Source organism: Pimephales promelas, chromosome 13 (assembly GCF_988280905.1).
Source record: "Pimephales promelas chromosome 13, fPimPro1.hap1.1, whole genome shotgun sequence".
NCBI classification, from domain to species: domain Eukaryota; kingdom Metazoa; phylum Chordata; class Actinopteri; order Cypriniformes; family Leuciscidae; genus Pimephales; species Pimephales promelas.
In genome coordinates this window covers 6,254,925-6,275,325 of record NC_142781.1, presented here as the reverse complement: position 1 = coordinate 6,275,325, position 20,401 = coordinate 6,254,925, and the positions used below count along the sequence as shown (strand labels likewise).

General features: G+C 41.0%; 3 protein-coding genes and 3 non-coding genes across 6 annotated transcripts; all 6 read right to left on the bottom strand.

Moving 5' to 3' along the window:
- Positions 1-60: 60 nt before the first annotated feature.
- On the bottom strand, positions 61-132 carry trnah-gug (transfer RNA histidin (anticodon GUG)). Its single transcript has one exon. It is a non-coding gene; the product is annotated as a tRNA-His (tRNA).
- Positions 133-2,032: 1,900 nt separating this feature from the next.
- Positions 2,033-9,390, bottom strand: LOC120488959 (uncharacterized). The gene is made up of 9 exons (XM_089118240.1): positions 9,181-9,390; positions 8,036-8,620; positions 7,390-7,602; positions 6,906-7,123; positions 6,074-6,139; positions 5,769-5,834; positions 5,398-5,660; positions 3,973-4,230; positions 2,033-3,231 (listed from the first exon to the last, which is right to left on the bottom strand). The coding sequence occupies exons 1-9, from the start codon at positions 9,347-9,349 to the stop codon at positions 2,136-2,138; spliced, it is 2,934 nt and encodes a 977-aa protein (XP_088974366.1). The 5' UTR covers positions 9,350-9,390; the 3' UTR covers positions 2,033-2,135.
- On the bottom strand, positions 9,391-11,979 carry LOC148975199 (uncharacterized). The gene is made up of 3 exons (XM_089118255.1): positions 11,770-11,979; positions 9,510-11,245; positions 9,391-9,394 (listed from the first exon to the last, which is right to left on the bottom strand). The coding sequence occupies exons 1-3, from the start codon at positions 11,977-11,979 to the stop codon at positions 9,391-9,393; spliced, it is 1,950 nt and encodes a 649-aa protein (XP_088974381.1).
- Positions 11,980-14,212: 2,233 nt separating this feature from the next.
- On the bottom strand, positions 14,213-14,284 carry trnah-gug (transfer RNA histidin (anticodon GUG)). The gene has a single exon. It is a non-coding gene; the product is annotated as a tRNA-His (tRNA).
- Positions 14,285-14,681: 397 nt separating this feature from the next.
- Positions 14,682-14,763, bottom strand: trnas-aga (transfer RNA serine (anticodon AGA)). The gene has a single exon. It is a non-coding gene; the product is annotated as a tRNA-Ser (tRNA).
- A 559-nt stretch (positions 14,764-15,322) lies between these two features.
- On the bottom strand, positions 15,323-16,733 carry LOC148975196 (uncharacterized). Its single transcript, XM_089118239.1, has 4 exons — positions 16,603-16,733; positions 16,268-16,525; positions 15,658-16,091; positions 15,323-15,567 (listed from the first exon to the last, which is right to left on the bottom strand). The coding sequence occupies exons 1-4, from the start codon at positions 16,731-16,733 to the stop codon at positions 15,323-15,325; spliced, it is 1,068 nt and encodes a 355-aa protein (XP_088974365.1).
- Positions 16,734-20,401: the final 3,668 nt, after the last annotated feature.

The following is a 20,401-nucleotide window of genomic DNA, read 5'->3' as shown; positions in this document are numbered from 1 at the left end:
AGGACGGGGTGGGCAGAGGTGGTAACTTGGAGCTCAATTTCAAAGCCACCCAGAAAAAGTTGCCGTGACCCGGATTCGAACCGGGGTTGCTGCGGCCACAACGCAGAGTACTAACCACTATACGATCACGGCGAGCTACCGGTCTCCTTGACGTGTGGCTCAGTAGAAAAAGCTTGCAGACAAAACTATTCCTTGCCAACATAACTCTTTTCAAGGGTAATATTGTCACATTTACTTTTTTTTCTAAAGTTTTAACAAGGCCTCCAGAAGGTTACAGCAGGCGCATGCCGTCAAACGTAGTAGGCAGTCTTTTTACTTGGTGTCTTGCAGCGTCGCTGCCCATTGTCACATTTACTTTTTTTTCTAAAGTTGTAACAAGGCCTCCAGCCTAAAGCAGGCGCATGCCGTCAAACGTAGTCGGCAGTCTTTTTACTTGGTGCCTTGCAGCGTCGCTGCCCATTGTCACATTTACTTTTTTTTCTAAAGTTTTAACAAGGCTTAAAGCAGGCAAATGCCATCAAACGTAGTCGGCAGGATTCGAACCTGCGCGGGGAGACCCCAATGGATTTCTAGTCCATCACCTTAACCACTCGGCCAAAGATGGGGCAAAAGGGACTGCTATGGGGGGGGGGGAAAGAAGGAAAAGAAGCGCCGAAAGAAGGGGGAAAAAACGGAAGAATCGTGGGTTCGATTCCCAGGGAAAGCAAGAACTGACAAAAATGTAAAATGTGTTCCTTGCGTCTGCCAAATGAATATATGTAAATGTAAAAATACTTAAATGACTAAAAAAGTCAATATTTAAACCCATTTTAGACCTATTTTATTAAAAAAAGTGTCAAATTGTATTTTATCACAAAACAATCTCTGTCAAATTGGAAAGAATACAATGTACAACACATACTTTCCACAAATAGTTTATTCGAAAATCTCAAATGTAGTATGTTATATGTCATAATAAAAATGAAATATACAAGTACAAATAAAATACAATTAATTATTATACTTATTACCACAAATATTCTTTCAAAAAAGTTCAACATTTACAACAGAAATAAGGAATATATATACACATACACACTTAAATATAATTATATATACATTAAATATAAAGTTTAATATATAATGAAATACATATACAATACAATAAATAAATATATATATATATATATATATAAATAACAACTACAATGTGCAATCTATATAACGAATATAGATGTAATACGAATACGAATGTAATACGAATGTAATACGAGTGTAATACAAATGTAATACGTATGTAATACAAAAATTATATAGTATTATTTAATACTATTAAAATAATTACAGAATAGTAAGTTATTATAATATATATATATATATATATATATATATATATATATATATATATATATATATATATAAAAATTTAATATAAAAATAAAGTTTAATATATAATGAAATACAAATAATATGACAAACTTGGTTTCATAATCATAATATATAATTCTAATTATATATATATATAATAATAATAACAACTAGAATGTGCATTTCCTGAAAATAATTTTAAAGACTCACAAATAAAACCGTTAAAAGCACAAATAAAAGCTAAAATCTATATAATGAATACAAATTTATATAGCTATATGAAATACAAAAATATATAGTATTCTTTAATAGTATTATAAAATAATTACAGAATAGTAAGTTATAATAATAATAATAATAATAATAAAACTAAGTAGCCTTTTATAAATATATATACATATATATACTGTATACTGTATATAACAAGTGTTTCTACATTTTTATTAAGCTGTATGTGTAGAAGTATATTATTATTATTATTATATCTAGCCATTTAATTGTGTGTGATATGTATGCATATATATGTATGTGTATATATATATATATATATATATGTATGTATGTATATATATACATATATATATATATACACACACATATACACACACAATTAAATGGCTAGACATAATAATAATATACTTCTACACATACAGCTTAATAAAAATGTAGAAACACTTGTTATATACATATACATTCACACACGCACTTATTCTTTTTAGAGGTTTCCTTAAAAATTGCCAAAAATGTACTTAATGCACTAACATAAAAAATTAAAGAGCTGATTAAAATCACGACAAAAAGCCTAAAGAGTCTTTCCACTCTGCAATGGTCTGGCCAGATGCTGGACAGTACCACTTTCCTCTAATCTGGGAATGGCCAGTGACTTTCCTTTTTGATTGGCCACATATTTTACACTCATAATGATAATGCTCCTTTGTGTGGCGCTTCTTTGGTGGCTCCCCTCTTGCCAAACGCTCTTGATCTTCAATTGCTGCCTTGTGCTGTCTCCATGCACGCTGTCGGTTCGGAGGAAGTGGTGGAACTGATGGCTGTTGGCCCAGTGGAAAAGAAGACCCAACCTGAGTGTGCGATGGTGGAACTGATGGCTGTTGGCCCGGTGGAACAGAAGACCAACCCTGAGAGTGCGATGGTGGAACTGATGGCTGTTGGCCCGGTGGAACAGAAGACCAACCCTGAGAGTGCGATGGTGGAACAGAAGACCAACTCTGAGAGTGCGATGGTGGAACAGAAGACCAACTCTGAGAGTGCGATGGTGGAACTGAAGACCAACCCTGAGAGTGCGATGGTGGAACAGAAGACCAACTCTGAGAGTGCGATGGTGGAACTGAAGACCAATCCTGAGAGTGCGATGGTGGAACAGAAGACCAACTCTGAGAGTGCGATGGTGGAACAGAAGACCAACCCTGAGAGTGTGATGGTGGAACAGAAGACCAACTCTGAGAGTGCGATGGTGGAACAGAAGACCAACCCTGAGAGTGTGATGGTGGAACAGAAGACCAACCCTGAGAGTGCGATGGTGGAAAAGACAAACCAGAATACCCAGGCCAGGCATCCCACCCAGGAAATTGCTGGGCCCCAGGCCAGTCTGTGCCAGATGGAGATGTGTCTCTAAGCCCAGAGTCTGTGTGCATTATAGAAGATACTCCAGTTCCAGTTCGTGCATATTTACGCTGGCGAATAACTGCCTCACCCTCCCGATTTTCAGGCTCCTGGAACTCAATGGCAACATGTCCATGATCAACAGGTGCAGATGGGAGCTCTCTAGGCTTTGGCAGTAGCTCCTTTGCCAAACCAACAGGCTGGGGAAGCTCCACTCCTTGTAGCAAGGTGTCCCGGTCTGTTCTTTTCTGTCTGTCGAGAAGCCTGGGAAAGAATAACAGATTTTTTTTTCTCTACCCACAATATGTTCAAAAAACATCTCTACTGATTTTGTTTTTCTAAATCATGTACACTAAACTATTGGAGACGTTTACCTCCAGTCTTTGTGCTAAGGTAGGCTAGCAGCGAGTGCATCAGAGTTACGGCACATGGAGATGAGAAGGGTATGTATGGACTTATCTAACTCTGTGGGATGCAGTGAAAAAGCTAAATTTTCAAAAAGTCAGAGTGCGCCTTTAATATTCAGCAATATTATTAATTTGACTGTACTCACATTATTGGACAAGAACCAAACTGATAACATTACAGCTGATTTATAGACGAAATTCAACTCATTTTGTAATTGATGAACTTTGCAGTTTCTGAACATTGTCAGAGAAAAGCTGACCGCGAAATGTCTCAACTGACAAAGCAGAATCAAGCATTTTAGAAAGCTGTATAATTAGCAATAATGTATTCTAAACCATAACAGTCTAAATTTCTGAAAAGCTTTTGTGAAACAATGTATGCATTTATTACCAATTTCTTAAAATCCTTTTTTGGCAGACAGATAAAAGGTTACAAATTTCAAAATGAGACAGGGTGTCTGAAAACAATGTGTATTTACTGTAATGTACGTTATATAGAAATATATATGGAATTGGGAATAGTTCAATAAATTTATTATTTCAGAAGTGCAGTCATTCCTCATAGGAAGTGAATTTAGGAAGCTGAAATCCAACTCACCATGAAGACACTGTTGTGTTGTTTACAGTAACTAGCACCAAGTTGGTCTTGTCCAGTAGCTCTCTGCAGTCTTCAAGCAGCTGCTTGATGTGGCTATATATCATCACAATTGCCTGAGGAATGGGAAAGGTTTTGCCCTTGTTGTCTTTAGGCCTATTTCTGGCTTCCCTGAATTCCTTCAGAAGCTTAAGTGCGACACATTCTGAAACCCTGTTGGCATCAGGTCTCTGGGCAGCCTGACCATGAGTCATGAACAGTCTGTGAATAAAAAGATGCATGATTGTATTATGTATGATCAGTATTCTATAGTTCTGGCACCTTTTTATGGCACCTCTCACTGCATCACTGCATCTCTCACTGCATCTCTCACTGCACCTCTTACAGCACCTCTCACTGCATCACTGCATCTCTCACTGCACCTCTCACTGCATCACTGCATCTCTCACTGCATCACTGCATCTCTCACTGCACCTCTTACAGCATCTCTCACTGCATCTCTCACTGCATCTCTCACTGCACCTCTCACAGCATCTCTCACTGCACCTCTCACTGCATCACTGCATCTCTCACTGCACCTCTCACTGCATCACTGCATCTCTCACCACATCACTGCATCTCTCACTGCTTCTCTCACTGCATCTCTCACCGCACCTCTCACTGCATCACTGCATCTCTCACTGCATCACTGCATGTCTCACTGCATCTCTCACTGCACCTCTCACTGCATCTCTCACTGCATCTCTCACTGCACCTCTCACTGCATCTCCTTGCTCCTGCATCTCTCACTGGGCCTGCTCTTCTGCCTGGGCCCCTTGCTCTTACTCTTTCTCGTCCAGACATTACAGTGTTTGTCTTTTCCTGTTTCCAAAAACATTACTCTTTACTTTAAAGGCCTCCTTTTACTGTATAAGTGTCAATAATAGGAAAAAATAACCCCGCCACTGAATCTAAGCCAGACTGAAAACAGCTGTGGTTGGCCCAATTTACCCAACATAAATAAGCTGTGGGTCAATCATTCAATTGTTTGTTTATTATCAGCTGAGATATATTGTTTTTGAACTGATATCATTGCAGAAGCAGATGTTTTTATACTGTATCTAAGGTTTGGAATATTGTTTTTGCTATTTTGGGATGGTGTGTGTTAACATTTGAAAATACTACAAAAACAATCCATAATTTTGTTGGTATAGCTTGTCTGTTAAGAAAATGTAAGCATTGTGGAAATGTGTTCACTGACTGCATATTGTGTGAAAACAACATGAAATGTGTGAATGGTATGGCCACAAAAGATCAATGTTGTGCTAATTGTGTTTAGAGTTTTGAAAATGTGACAACTGTTTGGACAAATGCTTGTTAGCGACTGAAAAAAACTGTAAATTACACAGGGAGCATTCAACAAGACTCAAATTTAACAATTTAACTCACCTCTCAGCTGCTTGCTGACCAGGGGCTGAGCCACTACGCTTCCGAGAAGCTCTCCAAGGACCTGCCAAGATCTTTTTCTTGCACTTAAGGGAATACTTGGAGGGGGACTGATCAATGGGATGCAAATTCTGATACAACCGCAAGATCTCTGCTATCTCGTTGGTTGATAAACCAGTGATCGTGCGGTTGAGACTGACGAGGTACCCTGCCAGGTTATCCACTGCCTCCCATCCAGGAACACCCCTTGAATCACTTCTACTGTCCTGAAAATGGAAACAAAAACAGAATCGTGCATTATGAAATAATTTATTAACAGCTCTTTAATAAACCATTCTTCACAAATTACAAGCACCAAGTATTACAAACTTTACCGGAGCTGGTGTGCTCGGCCCAGCAAAGGAAATGTCTTCAGTATCAGGAGGACTGTACACGGTTTCCTAGATTATTTTAAAACATTTTTAAAAGAAGAATAAACTTCAGTTACAAAACTGACAATTCAAAGTTTATGCTAAACAACAACAACAACAAAAAGGTTTAGCTTTAGTTTTATCTAAAAAAGTTTTATCATTAGTTTTTCTTTCAGTCGCTAACAAGAGTTTGTCCAATCAGTTGTAACATGGGTATTTTGTTCACTGTAAGCAATACTGTAAAACATTTTCTGTTCTACAAACTTTACCGGAGCTGGTGTGTTCGGCCCAGCACAGGAAATGTCTTCAGTATCAGGAGGACTGTACACGGTTTCCTAGATTATTTTAAAACATTTTTAAAAGAAGAATAAACTTCAGTTACAAAACTGACAATTCAAAGTTTACGCTAAACAACAACAACAACAAAAAGGTTTAGCTTTAGTTTTATCTAAAAAAGTTTTATCATTAGTTTTTCTTTCAGTCGCTAACAAGAGTTTGTCCAATCAGTTGTAACATGGGTATTTTGTTCACTGTAAGCAATACTGTAAAACATTTTCTGTTCTATCATGTGAACATTACTGTATATGTGGACATACAGTTTCCAGTCAAGAAATTTAGTGTAAAAATGGTGGATTGCATATTTTTCATGCAAATACCTGTAAAACGGAAACATCAAAGTCTATGCAGTTTTTGTAATGTCAACAATAGCCAGTATTTTGAAACCTGGTGTACTTTGATTGACTGCATGTACCTTGTGAAGCGAAAACAAGCGTTATTCGTTGACAGAATCATTTCAGTTTGAGTAAGATTTCTAGTGTTTTGGTAAAGTTAGATGTGTTCTATTTTGAAATATAGTTAGTGTATATTTAACAAAATGTGTTTTTGAGAAGAAAATTATCCATTCGGCCAATTGTGTTTTGTAGGTGTGAGTCTGTGTTAAGAGTTTAATAAAAGTATCAGAAGTATGGCAGTGCACTTGTTAGTGATTAAAAAAGCTCTAATTAAAAAAAGTATAAATCATGAAGCAACTCATTAGTTGCTACTAAAAACTAACATTTCTATGCAATTTTAATTTAAAATGATCAAGAAAATTGACATTACCAGAGGTGAGATCAATGAATCACCATGACTGCTGGAAATTCCAAGGGTGGGTGTGTCTAAATCAATGTCTGCTGCATCACATATTGTGACATCCAGACACTCATCCTCCTGAACTTCAACCTGCAACTCTGGCAAGGGGATTTCATGTTGCTCCAGTGGAGAAAGCAGGTCTCCTCTGTTAGACTGGGCCAGCAAATACTCCACAGCTATACGTTCATCTGCCATAAAAATTCAATAAACATATTGAAAAAAAGAGCTATATATCAGGCTAAAGCAGAAAAGCATGTGATGAAACTAGTGTTGCTAACAAATAATACATTTTTGGATTAACACATGACAAATGCAATTAAATAAAAGCCAAAATCACAAAGGAATTTCACAAACTGACACATCTTATAACTACAAATGGGCACCTTTATAGCAATCATCAGTCATGCAAACATGGAATCACTATTGCAATAGAGGGTACAATGTTGAATATTACCGGTGGGTCTCCCAGGAGGTTTGAATTCTGGCAGGAGTGGACATCCAAGGACTTTGTTGCTGAGGACATTCATCTGGGACATTAAACGTACATTATACATTTTTGTTTGTGATGTACCACTCATGTCCACAGCTTGATGAGCTCGGTTGATGTTCCACCTAGATGCCCCCTCAAGCATGTACATCTGTGTATGAAGTGCATTACATCTCCACCCTGAAAAACAATGTTTCACATGATTAAAACACTATTATATAACCCCAACTTTTGGATCCAATAGACCTTATTCAGAGCAGCACCATGACAGGTATGAAAGTGAGGCTGTGAAAGATACCGTGTTTCCAATGGCATCCGCTGTAAAAAGCTGAATAAAGCGGCTAGATTACTTAAAATTTTCCACAGCTTACATTGTCGGGAGTTTTTTTTTTGTCAACTGACATTTCTTGGAAAGATATTTTTCCAGTGTTTCATGAGCAGAACAATCCGAAAACACATTAAATAACAGTACAGCCCATTGAAGAGATGCAAGTCTATCCCTCACAGCCTCGCTTTCATTCTCATTAAAACACAAAGATGGCGCTGCCGTGAATAAGGCGTTTCCAACACTATTTAAATATACACATGGTATTGTCTTATAATGTAAATTTACCTGGAATAAAAGTGCACTGGTGGCGATGGAAGCTTTCCAGGGAGGAGGACCCTCTGCCACACCTCAGCACATCCAGAACCTTGTCACCCTTCTGTAAACCGGAGCCCAGTTTTGTGTACAGCTGAACACCGGGTGGATCTTGGATGCAAGGTAAGTGTTTCTGCTGTACCTCCCACACGTGTGACATGCTCTCTGGATTGATGAGGCGCAAACCAGTGGTGTCGGTCAGTTCCCACATGGAGTCCAGCAGTCCTTGGATCAGGTCACAAGTTTCTTGAACTCCACGTGTCCTCCTCCTGCAGTGCTTGGCCAGCTCGTTGGAGGTGATGCTCGACAGGATTTGGGCCTCTGTTGGAATATGACCCCTATTTTTTTTTAAAAGAATGGTCTTTTTCGCCTCTTTAAGGCGAGAGATGTCCTCCTTGTCCCATTCAAACACACAGGTGGACAACTTTGAGCAGAAAGTGCCATACAATGGATGGTGCTCCGTTGTAAGGCCAGCTGTGAACCGCCGCATGAAGTGGAAAACATCGAGTCGCACAGTGATCTTCCATGGGCGAAACCAGGTCAGAACTGGAGTCACACCTACACCAGGGAGAAACAATGCGTGTATTTTTTGCGAATTTTTAGTGATTTGCATCATTAAACAAATATAATAATGCTGTTTTACATAAGCTTTTGTTTACTTGATTGCAAACACTGAACCAAGGTTCTCACAGTAAATTGCTACTGTAAATAGAAATTAAGAAATTTATAACCATTGTGTATATATTAGGGGTGTGCAAAGCAGCCGGTATTTGTATGTGAGTAAGGCCACGCCCCCTTGTCGGGTTCTGATGTGTAATGACGTAGGGCTAGCCCATTTGGTTGCACATAAGAGGCACCCGCGCCATTGGATATGCAGTTGCCACAGCATATACATTACTCTTGTAAATAGTTCTTACAATTCTCTTTATGAGTGTTCTTAAAAAATATGAACAAACACATAGAAAAAGCATGTAAAGTCTCTGTCCAATAATAGTTGGAACCGTGCAGATCTGTGATTTATTCTCATTCAGAAAAATGCCTGAAATTGTTGCTAATATGAATTAGAAATGCATGGATGCAAACACATTCATATTAGGTAAAGATTTAATGTAACAAACCTGTCTCGCTGCAGCAGTCCCTGTCAACGTAGATCACAGCTGGCTCTGGCTCCCCAGCATCCTTGTATCTCTTTACGATGCCCTGACACAAGTCATCTATGCCAGCTCCTTCACCAGTGGTTAAGACACAGTTCAGGACTTGGCCAAACTCATTGCCAACATTGGTCATCCATGTAGCAGTATCCGCGATGCCACCAGCAAGCTTTTTAGTTATCTATTTAAATACACAAACATTATAATCAGAAAAATCACATAACATACAGCTGATTTGCCTCTTTTTATATATATTTACCTTCTTGGTAGAATCAAGCTTCAGGATGCTACCGTACGTCGATGTTATGACACCCTTCAGCTCATCAATGTGACACAGGATCTCATTGGCATGAACAGTCTCAAACCACTGGGCCAGAGGTAGGGGGCAAAAAGGTGGTGGCTGCTGATAAATCACTTCAGTTTGTGTCAGGGCGGATCTCTTTTTATGTAACTCACAGTCCGTCAGATAATCTATGGTCCGTCTTCCCCACTCCTCGCTGTGAATTTCTTCAAGTGCCTGCTGCAAGAAACTAGAGCTGTTCCCTGCAGTTCTGGGCTTCAACAAAGTCACACACTTCCTGTCAAGTGCAAGGTGAGTGGTGAGAACAGCAGGGAATTTGTTTCTGTGGGAGGGATCAAGTTGTTTGAGGATCTCCGAACTCCAAGGGCAGACAGGTATCATACACTTGCTGCAGCGAGGGTAGTCTACTCCAATTAAATAATATCTACAATCAATATCAATGACTTCCCTCACTTTGGTGTAGATTCCTGAATGGTGCATCTTTCTATCGCACTGTGTGCACTTCAGAGGAATACCCCACATTCTCATTGGGCCCCACAGAAACATCCGCTGTCTGAAGTAAGTGTTAGGATCAGGAGGTGAAGTAGTAGGCTTGCTGGGACTAGGTGGATGAAACCAGTTTTTAAAAAACTGCTGCTTTAGTCGTCCTGTACTGTCATATAGACACTGGGCTATCCACTTTTGGTCTGCTGGCTTAATAACACGACAGAACTGTTTGGGGAGAAAACTCACCCAATTCACTTCTGGAGGCCTCAGGTTAATGTCCAGGGATGGTGTTTGAGGTGCAGTTTGTGGAGTGTTTTGCTGCTCTTCAATGTATGCGGGTGGTTCAGTAAAGGATGTTGGTGGAAAAGATGTTGGTGGATCCAAAGATTCTGTGCCTGCAAGACTAGTGCAATGGTGATTGGTTTCAATGTGGTGAAGAAGTCCAACCGCACCCCAGACTTTTTCACCACACTGGTCACAAGATTCTTGAACATGGTAGTCCGACAAATGTTCAGTGAAACACTCCACATCAACTTCTTTACTACAAAGACCACACTTAAGTGAAGAACTGCTCTGTGGGACTGATCTTGAGCCTGCACTGCTCAGTGTTCCTGCCTGCATGCCTGCACTGCTTGTTGGTCTTGCCAGGGCACCTGCATTGCTTGCTGGTCTTGCATGGGCACCTGCACTGCTCAGTGGTCCTGCCTGCATGCCTGCACTACTCAGTGGTCTTGCCTGGGCGCCTGTGCTGGTTGCTGGTCTTGCCTGCATGCCTGCACTACTCAGTGGTCTTGCCTGGGCGCCTGTGCTGGTTGCTGGTCTTGCCTGCATGCCTGCACTGCTCAGTGGTCCTGCCTGCATGCCTGCACTACTCAGTGGTCTTGCCTGGGCGCCTGTGCTGGTTGCTGGTCTTGCCTGCATGCCTGCACTGCTCAGTGGTCTTGCCTGGGCGCCTGTGCTGGTTGATGGTCTTGCCTGCATGCCTGCACTGTTCAGTGGTCCTGCCTGCATGCCTGCACTACTCAGTGGTCCTGCCTGGACGCCTGCGCTGGTTGCTGGTCTTGCCTGCATGCCTGCACTGCTCAGTGGTCCTGCCTGGACGCCTGCGCTGGTAGCTGGTCTTGCCTGCATGCCTGCACTGCTCAGTGGTCCTGCCTGGGCGCCTGTGCTGGTTGCTGGTCTTGCCTGCATGCCTGCACTGCTCAGTGGTCCTGCCTGGGCGCCTGCCACTGTCTGCTCCGCTGACTGTAAAACAAGCATTAGTGTTTTCCCTAGGTCTCAAAATCTGCAAATTATCACAATCAAAACTTTGCGGAAAACTCTGTTGTACACAATTACTACATGCCATCTGTCATCTGATTCATAGGGCTTAAAGGAAAGTAATAATTTAGTGTAGTTGTAAAAACACCCACCTTCAGGTCTTAGTGCAGGTATCTTTTTACTGTGAGTTAAATTGAAATTTATATGCATTTTATGCAAGTAGTCTGTTATACCATTATAAAGACCTTCACCGATTTACATTAAAAGCTAAGATATTAATCTAGTGTACTGACAGCATCTGCTTTAAATTGAACAGCTTTGCTCAGTTTGTGCATATATGCCTTTTTCTGACTATTATTTATACTGCATCTTATCTCTGCAATCTTCAGGGTTAGGCCACGTTTTCAATAACATGTCAGGCTTTACAACTCAAACAATAAAATTATTCTGTTTTAAAATTAGTAATGATCACCAGCATAGGTAAAATAATCACATTTATCATTACATACCTTATGATAACCACATTTGCAAGTGATTATTTTCCCAAATATATCATAGGCACGGGTCTGTTTGTGTAATGGACAGTTATTAATTCTGTCCAAGGCATCTTTCCACTTCTTCGCCCCTGGCTTCTTGCCTGTTGAGAAGTGGTACTTCCCTTGGGCATACTTGCACATGATGTCATGCCAGTATGAATCAGGTTTACCAGTCTTAGTCATGTCTATAAGTATGAAACAACAACAACAGGGTAAATACCAGACAACTTGAGAACAACTTAAGAGAGATACAATTGAAGTGAAATTTAAAGAATTAAAAAAAAAATAGTAATAATAATTAAAGACAATTTTTATTTAGACGAGGGATTTGACACTTGGATGATTTTTGACTTATTTAATACATGGATGGTTGTCAAATTACGTAAGTTATATATTTTCAAAATTGTATTATGTTAAAATACTATGTTTTAACTGTCAAATAGAATGAATAAAAACATTACACTAAATTCAAATGATTAAAATAATAACATATTATCCCTTACCTGGTAACACTTTATAATAACTGCACGCTATTTATCATTAGTTAAGCATGAGTAAACAGTTAATTCATCATTTAGAAAACATTAATAGACATTAGTAACTAAGCAGTTTCAACAATACTTCTTCAGCATTTATTAATCTTTGTTAATGTTAATTTCAACATTTACTAATACTTTTTAAAAATCTTGTTAACATTAGTTAATGCACTGTGAACTAACATGAACAACAATGAACAGCTAGATTTGTATTAACTAACGTTAACAAAGTGTAACAAATACAGTAACAAATGGTTAGTTTATGTTAGTTAATACATTAACTAATGTTTAATAAATTAACCTTATTGTAAAGTGTTACCAATGTAACAAACACAACGATACAGAACATAGAAATATTTACAGCCTTTAAATCTCATTTATAAATGCTTTACAAGGCATGAATAGTCCTCACTTTAGATGAGCTCACACACATAGTTAACCGACCACAACTAAATGCTTTATAACTATCCGAATTAACCCAGAATTACAGCATTAATACATGTTAATGAAGCCTTTATTAACACACTAAGCAATTTTCACTATATGTCTGAATAATAAGATGTATGAATGTACATATAAATAGTTTATTAATCATTTACTTACACTTTCTAAGTGATCTTATGAATGACTGACAACTCTTAAATAACTGGTTCATAAAAAATGCAATTCTTCATTTAGAAATGATAAATTGATCATTAATAAAGGATGAAAATACATTAATTAGACAAATTATAGATATGTTTTTAAATCAAGAAGAAAGCGTTTATAGCTGTATTTATAAACTGCTTAATGTCTATTAATGCTTTATGAATGATGAATTAACTGTTTACTCATACTTAACTAATGATTATTAGCGTGTAGTTATTAAAAAGTGTTACCATACAGCCTATTGATACAAAACAAGTCACCACTCTGTATTTTAACATTAATCATCATATTTATTATCATCATCGTTTATATTCTACGCTTTGCGATTAGAATGGCCACCTCGATTTAACGTTATATCACTGTTATATCCAACCATGGCCTCCGAACTCAATAAAAGTGTTACAACAACGAACGTACTGCTTCTCTTTCACGTTATATGTGAAATAAACTGTACTCACCTGTATCAAAATACAAAACCGTGTCGTACTTCCTTCTCGATTAAACTATATTTGGCTTCATCAAAAAACAAGTGATGGGGGTATGACGAGTTTTTCTCCCGCCGGCCCTCTGTGTGACGATAGAAGTCACGTGACTATGTTTCGGCCAATGACTGTTTTGCCCCGTCCAGCCAACCGTTGAGTGCGGTTCGGAATTGTTAGGACCTGTCAGGACCTGTGTTAGGAATTGTTAGGACCTGTGTTAGGAATTGTTAGGACCTGTTAGGATTGTTAGGACTTGTGTTAGGAATTGTTAGGACTTGATTAGATTGTGTTAGGACTTGTAACAAAAGGTTAGGAATAGTTTAGGCTGTCCGATCGCTGGAGGGTACGGCCACGACTACAACCTGGCTGTAGCAAGCTTGTCTTTTTACTTGGTGCCTTGCAGCGTCGCTGCCCAGGTGCCTTGCAAGAACTCAACAGCAAAACGTAGCACTCGACAAAAAAAGAGGCTCTAACGCCCGAACCGGGACTTGAACCCTGGACCCTCAGATTAAAAATCTGATGCTCTACCGAATTAGCTATCCGGGCTCTTGCTTGAGAAAGTGTGCGTGTTGCGTGGGAACGCTCATAAAAATTAATCGTATAGGCTGAAATGAAAAAAAAGAGCCTTGATCGCCCGACCAGGGACTTGAAACAAGGACGCACCGGGTAACAACAAAAAAAGTGGTCTGAAGGACGGGGTGGGCAGAGGTGGTAACTTGGAGCTCAATTTCAAAGCCACCCAGAAAAAGTTGCCGTGACCCGGATTCGAACCGGGGTTGCTGCGGCCACAACGCAGAGTACTAACCACTATACGATCACGGCGAGCTACCGGTCTCCTTGACGTGTGGCTCAGTAGAAAAAGCTTGCAGACAAAACTATTCCTTGCCAACATAACTCTTTTCAAGGGTAATATTGTCACATTTACTTTTTTTTCTAAAGTTTTAACAAGGCCTCCAGAAGGTTACAGCCTACAGCAGGCGCATGCCGTCAAACGTAGTAGGCAGTCTTTTTACTTGGTGTCTTGCAGCGTCGCTGCCCATTGTCACATTTACTTCTTTTTCTAAAGTTTTAACAAGGCCTCCAGCCTAAAGCAGGCGCATGCCGTCAAACGTAGTCGGCAGTCTTTTTACTTGGTGCCTTGCAGCGTCGCTGCCCATTGTCACATTTACTTTTTTTTCTAAAGTTTTAACAAGCCTTAAAGCAGGCGCATGCCATCAAACGTAGTCGGCAGGATTCGAACCTGCGCGGGGAGACCCCAATGGATTTCTAGTCCATCGCCTTAACCACTCGGCCACGACTACAACCTGGCTGTAGCAAGCTTGTCTTTTTACTTGGTGCCTTGCAGCGTCGCTGCCCAGGTGCCTTGCAAGAACTCAACAGCAAAACGTAGGAAAGAAGGAAAGAAGAAAAAAAATATCTGTCATACTTCATGCACACTTACAAAGGTTTTTATAAAAAAAAACTTTATAAAATAAAGATTTTGAATTATATTTTAATAATATTTAAAAATATATAATAAAATAATAAAATATATATAATAAAAATTCTGAGGCACTTATAGCTCCTATTTTATTATATATAAAATATATATAATAAAAATTCTGATCTGACTGACAAATACACCACACACTCTTGCCAGGACTTGCACCTGGAATCTTCCACCCAAAGGATGGATGTGTTACTATTACACCACAAGAGTTGTGTTATTATTACACCACAAGAGTTGTGTTATTGTGCACTGCAAACACAGCAATTAAAAACAAAATGCAAACATAGCACAGCAAACAATTAACAAACAACGATTTATAAAAACCTATAAAAACTATATACATTACTACTATATACACCAATTAAAACAATTCAAAGACCCCCCTGTACATTCTCCCTCCACTGTGCAATAGAGAGGCCTGAGGCAGGACAATACCACCGGCCCTTCAGCTGAGTGTGGCCAGTTGTCTTATTTTTTGCGAGCCCACACTGCTTGCAGATATAGTGATATATGTCCTTGGCTAATCGTTTTCGTGGTGGTTCACCCCTAGCCACTCGCTCCTCATCCTCTTGGGCAGCTTTCTGCCTTCTCCAGGTGCGCTGCCTGGGCTGAGTTTGTGGTGTCAGGTTATCAGGCGACTGGAACTGGGAAGGTGGCTGGAATTGGGGAGGTGGCTGGAACTGAGAAGGGGGTTGGAACTGGGAATGTGGCTGGAATTGGGGAGGTGGGTGGAATTGGGGAGGTGGCTGGAATTGGGGAGGGGGCTGGAATTGGGGAGGGGGCTGGAATTGGGGAGGGTACATAAACTGGGTAGACTGAGGCACTGGTAGACCTGGTGGGTAGCTGGGAAAGGGTGGATAGGACCCAAGAGTGGAGAATGCAAAGTGTGGTGCTGGTGAGTATGCGGCAGGAGGAGGGTTGGGCAGTGGGCACCTGTTGGAGATACGCTTACGAATGAAGGCCTCTCCCTCCTGATTTACTGGCTCCTCAAATACCATGGCCTCATGCCCATGCTGTGCAGGAGCAGCTGGAAGTGTGCGCACCTCAGGAAGTGACTCATTTGCCAAATATAATTGTTTGGGCAGTACAGTACCCTGCAGCAGCATGTCTCTGTCCATACGTTTCTGTCTTCTTTGTAGCCTGCAAGAGAAACATTCTTCATCTTGAGGTTCGGCAATTTTAATGGATAAAAAAAAAAAAACAATGTTTTGACTTAGTATAATTTTTAAAAGAAATGTGTCCAGGAAGGAATTATAAGTACAATCTTGATATACTACTGTGATTTGTATAAAAGTATTTCACAAAAGAAGACTCACCACGAGGAGACAGTAGTGGTGTTTATCGGGACCAGAACCAGGTTAGTCTTTCCTAGAACTGCTCTGCTGTCCTCCAGTAGCTGTTTTAAGTGGCTGTATACCACCACAATAGATTGTGGAATTGGCAGAGTTTTTCCTTGTGTGTCCTTGGGCCTGTTCCGTGCTTGCTGAAACTCTTTGAAAAGCCGTAGGCAAACACATTCACAGACCCTGTGAACTTCAGGGTCCTGAGCCGCCTGCCCATGAATCATGAACAGTCTATGGAAAAGAAGGATAAAATAATCTGGACTGTATTCTGGGTAATAAACTAGTGAAGATTGAAATAGTCATATTACCTCTCTGCTGCCTGCTGTCCTGGAGCAGACCCACTCCGCTTCCTGGATGCTCTCCAAGGTCCTGGCAAAGTCTTCTTCTTAACCCTCTGGCCATATTTTGATGGTACCTTGTCCATGGCATGCAGAGCCATGTACAGCTTGACTATGTTGTCCTCCTCTTGTGATGATAAGGCAGTGATTGTTCGGTTTAGGCCAACCAGGTAGGCTGCCAGGGAATCAACTGCCTCCCAGCCCAAGACACCTCTGGAATCACACTGTATACTCTGAAAATTGAGAAAAAAAGCCAGTCGAATAAATATATACAATGTTGTAGTAATTATTTTGTATTTTTCATGCATATATTTATCTTTACAAACAGCTGACAATAGGTGTTTTGCACTTCATCAGATTCATTTTTAGTAAAGTAAAAGATAGTACAGGCTAGTAACATTACCTGGCCTGATGTGCTAGGACTTGTAGTGTCATCATCCTGTTCCTCACATTCCTCCTCATCAGGGGATTTGGGTCCAGTGTCACCCACCTGACTGGTCACCTGGGCATCCACGTCATCTATTGGAAGGTCAGAGTCATCAGCCCTAAGGTCAGCTGCATGACATACAGTTGTGTCAATTTCAGTTTCATCTTCGGGCTCCTCTGGGGGGACTTCAGGCATGTCATTTTGGTGTGCAATCAACTGGTCGCCTCTATTGGATTGGGCCAACAAGTACTCCACTGCAATACGCTCCCCTGCAATCATTTTTAACACATTGTTAATGGGGAGAGGACACCCACACACACTCAACACACTCAAAACACACACACACACACACACACACAGGAGAAAAAGAGATAAATACTCCAGTGCTCAGCAAGTTATCTTACCAGTGGGTTTTCCTGGAGGGGTGAATTCTGGCACCAAAGCACAGCCAAGGACCCGTTGGCTCATGTTGTTTAAATGAGACATTAAGCAGACATCAAATGTCCTGAGGTTTGAGGCCCCCACCACAGATACAGCTTCTTTTGCCCGGCTCATGTTCCATCTCGAGGCCCCCTCTAACATGTACATTTGTGTGTGCATGGCATTGCATCTCCATCCTAAGAATGAAAATGCACAGATTTAGACAGCATATTATTTTAAACTGAGGACATATACATTTAATGACATAGTTATAGAACAGTAACATAAAATAGTGAGACAAGTATCTTTTCAACTTAAAAATCTACAAAACCTACTGCAATTTAACATTCAGAATTTACCGGGAATGAAGGCACACTGGTGGCGGTGAAAACTCTCCAGTGAGGATGACCCCCTGCCACACCTAAGAATGTTTAGGACTTTGCCACCCTTCTGGAGTGTCCCCGTCTTTGTGTACAACTCCACATGTGGAGGGTCCTGGATGCACTCAAGATGTTTTTGTTGCATCTCCCACACATGAGACATACTGTCAGGGTTAACAAGGCGAAGCCCTGTAGTGTCAGTTAGCTCCCACACTGATTCCAGCAGCTCTGAAATCATGGCCTGGATCTCCTCAGCCCTGCGCGTCCGTCGCCTACAGTGCTTCGCCAGTTCACCTGGGCTAATGCTGGCCATGAGCTGTGCCTCAGTGGGAGCCTGTCCACCATGGCTGCTCTTCCACTCCCCTCTCTTGGCCACTTTAAGTTCTTTCACGTCCTCCTGATCCCACTCAAAGATACAGGAGGAAAGTTTTGAACAAAAGGTACCATAGAGAGGGTGGTGCTCTGTAGTAAGGCCACAGTTGAATCTTCTCATAAAATGGAAGATATCTAGCCTTACAATAGACTTCCATGGCCGAAAAAGATTTAGCACCGCAGGTGTACCTGTGCAGGGGGAAGAAAATCAAGAAGCATTACTTCAACATACTTTTCAGTCATTCAAATTTATTACAATTACATTGCATTGCTGGTACTAATAATACTAGTTAACATTACCAATGGGGAAAGAGGATGTTTTTTACACCACTATTAAATTTTGTAAAATGTATTGTAATGCACATTCGATATAGTAGTAATTTGAAAATCTCACCTGACTGACTGCAGCAGTCCCGGTCAACATAGATGACCTCAGGCTCTGGCTCGCCAGCATTCTGGTAGCGCCTGACGACGCCCTGGCACAGCTCCTCCAGTCCTGCGCCTTCAGCTGTTGTCAGAACACTGTTGAGAACCTGGCCAAGCTCATTGCCAATGTTGGTCATCCATGCAGCTGTATCCCCAATTCCACCAGCCAGCTTTTTGGTGATCTGAAAAAACAACATAAGGAAACATAAAAACATTCTGACAGGCTTACTTATACATTTTTTTCTTTTTGTTATGAAGCATTTCACTATATATGAAGAGTTCAGATGCAAAAGCCTCTAAGTGCCATTTGAAATTTTCTTCTAGAATGATAATTTTGATCAAGCTTGTATATTTAAGTTCAGTAATTTCACTTAAATGACAATTAATAGGTAATCTTCATTGCAATTAAAGTGAAATTACTGAACTTAAATATACAAGCTTGATCAAAATTATCATTGTAGAAGAAAATTTCAAATGGCACTTTGAGGCTTTTGCATCTGAACTCTTCATATATATATATATATATATATATGTGTGTGTGTGTGTGTGTAACACAAATGCACACTTTTTAATTATTTTAAATTTATCCACCTCCAAAAAACAGAAAAAATATAAATTATTTTTATTCCACTTACTTAACATGGATGGCTAAAAATAAACCTCATGCTCAAACATTTATGTATTGTACCTTCTTTGTAGAATCCATCTTCAGGATTCGGCCATAGGTGGAAGTAATCACCCCCTTCATCTCGTCCAGATGGCTGAGGATGTCGTTGGAGTGGACAGTCTCAAACCACTGGGCGAGTGGAAGCGGCCTGAAGGGTTTAGGTGCGGGAAAGGCAGGTGCCGTAGCAGATTGGACTAGGGCAACCTTCTTCAAATAATGCTCACAGTCAGAGAGGTACTGGATGGTCCGTCGTGCCCACTCCTCACTGTGGACTTCCTCTACTGCTGACTGGAGGTAGGAAGAACTGTTGCCGCTGGTTCTTGGCCTGAGGAAGGTCACACATTTCATGTCCAGGGCAAGTTTAGTGGTCAGCACCGCTGGAAACATGGTCCTGTGTGCCACATCCAGTTGTGAAAGTATGTCCTTGCTCCATGGGCATACTGGCAACTTGCAAGCACTACAGCGTGGATAGTCCCCACCCAGAAGGTAGTAGCAGCTGTCCATGTCAATCACTTCCCTGACCTTCGGGTAGATCCCTGAATGGTGCATCTTCCGTCCACACTGTGGGCATTTAAGAGGAATGCCCCACATCCTCATAGGTGCCCACAAAAACATCCTCTGCCGGAAATACCACCCGGGTTCAGGAGGAGACGGCTTGGGCAGCATTGGCGGATAAAACCAGTTCCCTTGGATCTTCTGCCTCAGCTGCCCTGTGGGCTCATAGAGGCACTTGGCAATCCACACCCAATCTGCTGGCTGAAGGACTCTCTTGAACTGACTGGGAAGAAAGCTCTCCCAATCAGTAACAGCCTGAGGCAGAGATGGTGTGGGTTGCAGTGAGGGTGCTGGAGATGAGGATGGAGTGGGCCGCGGAGATGGAGAGCGTTGTGGTGGTGGAGTGGACTGATGTGGTGGAGAGCACCGTGGTGGTGTGGGCAGCGGAGATGGAGTGGGCCGTGAAGATGGAGAGCGTTGTGGTGGTGGAGTGGGCTGATGTGGTGGAGAGCGCCGTGGTGGAGAGCACCGTGGTGGAGAGCATCGTGGTGGTCTGGGCAGCGGACATGGAGTGGGCCGCAT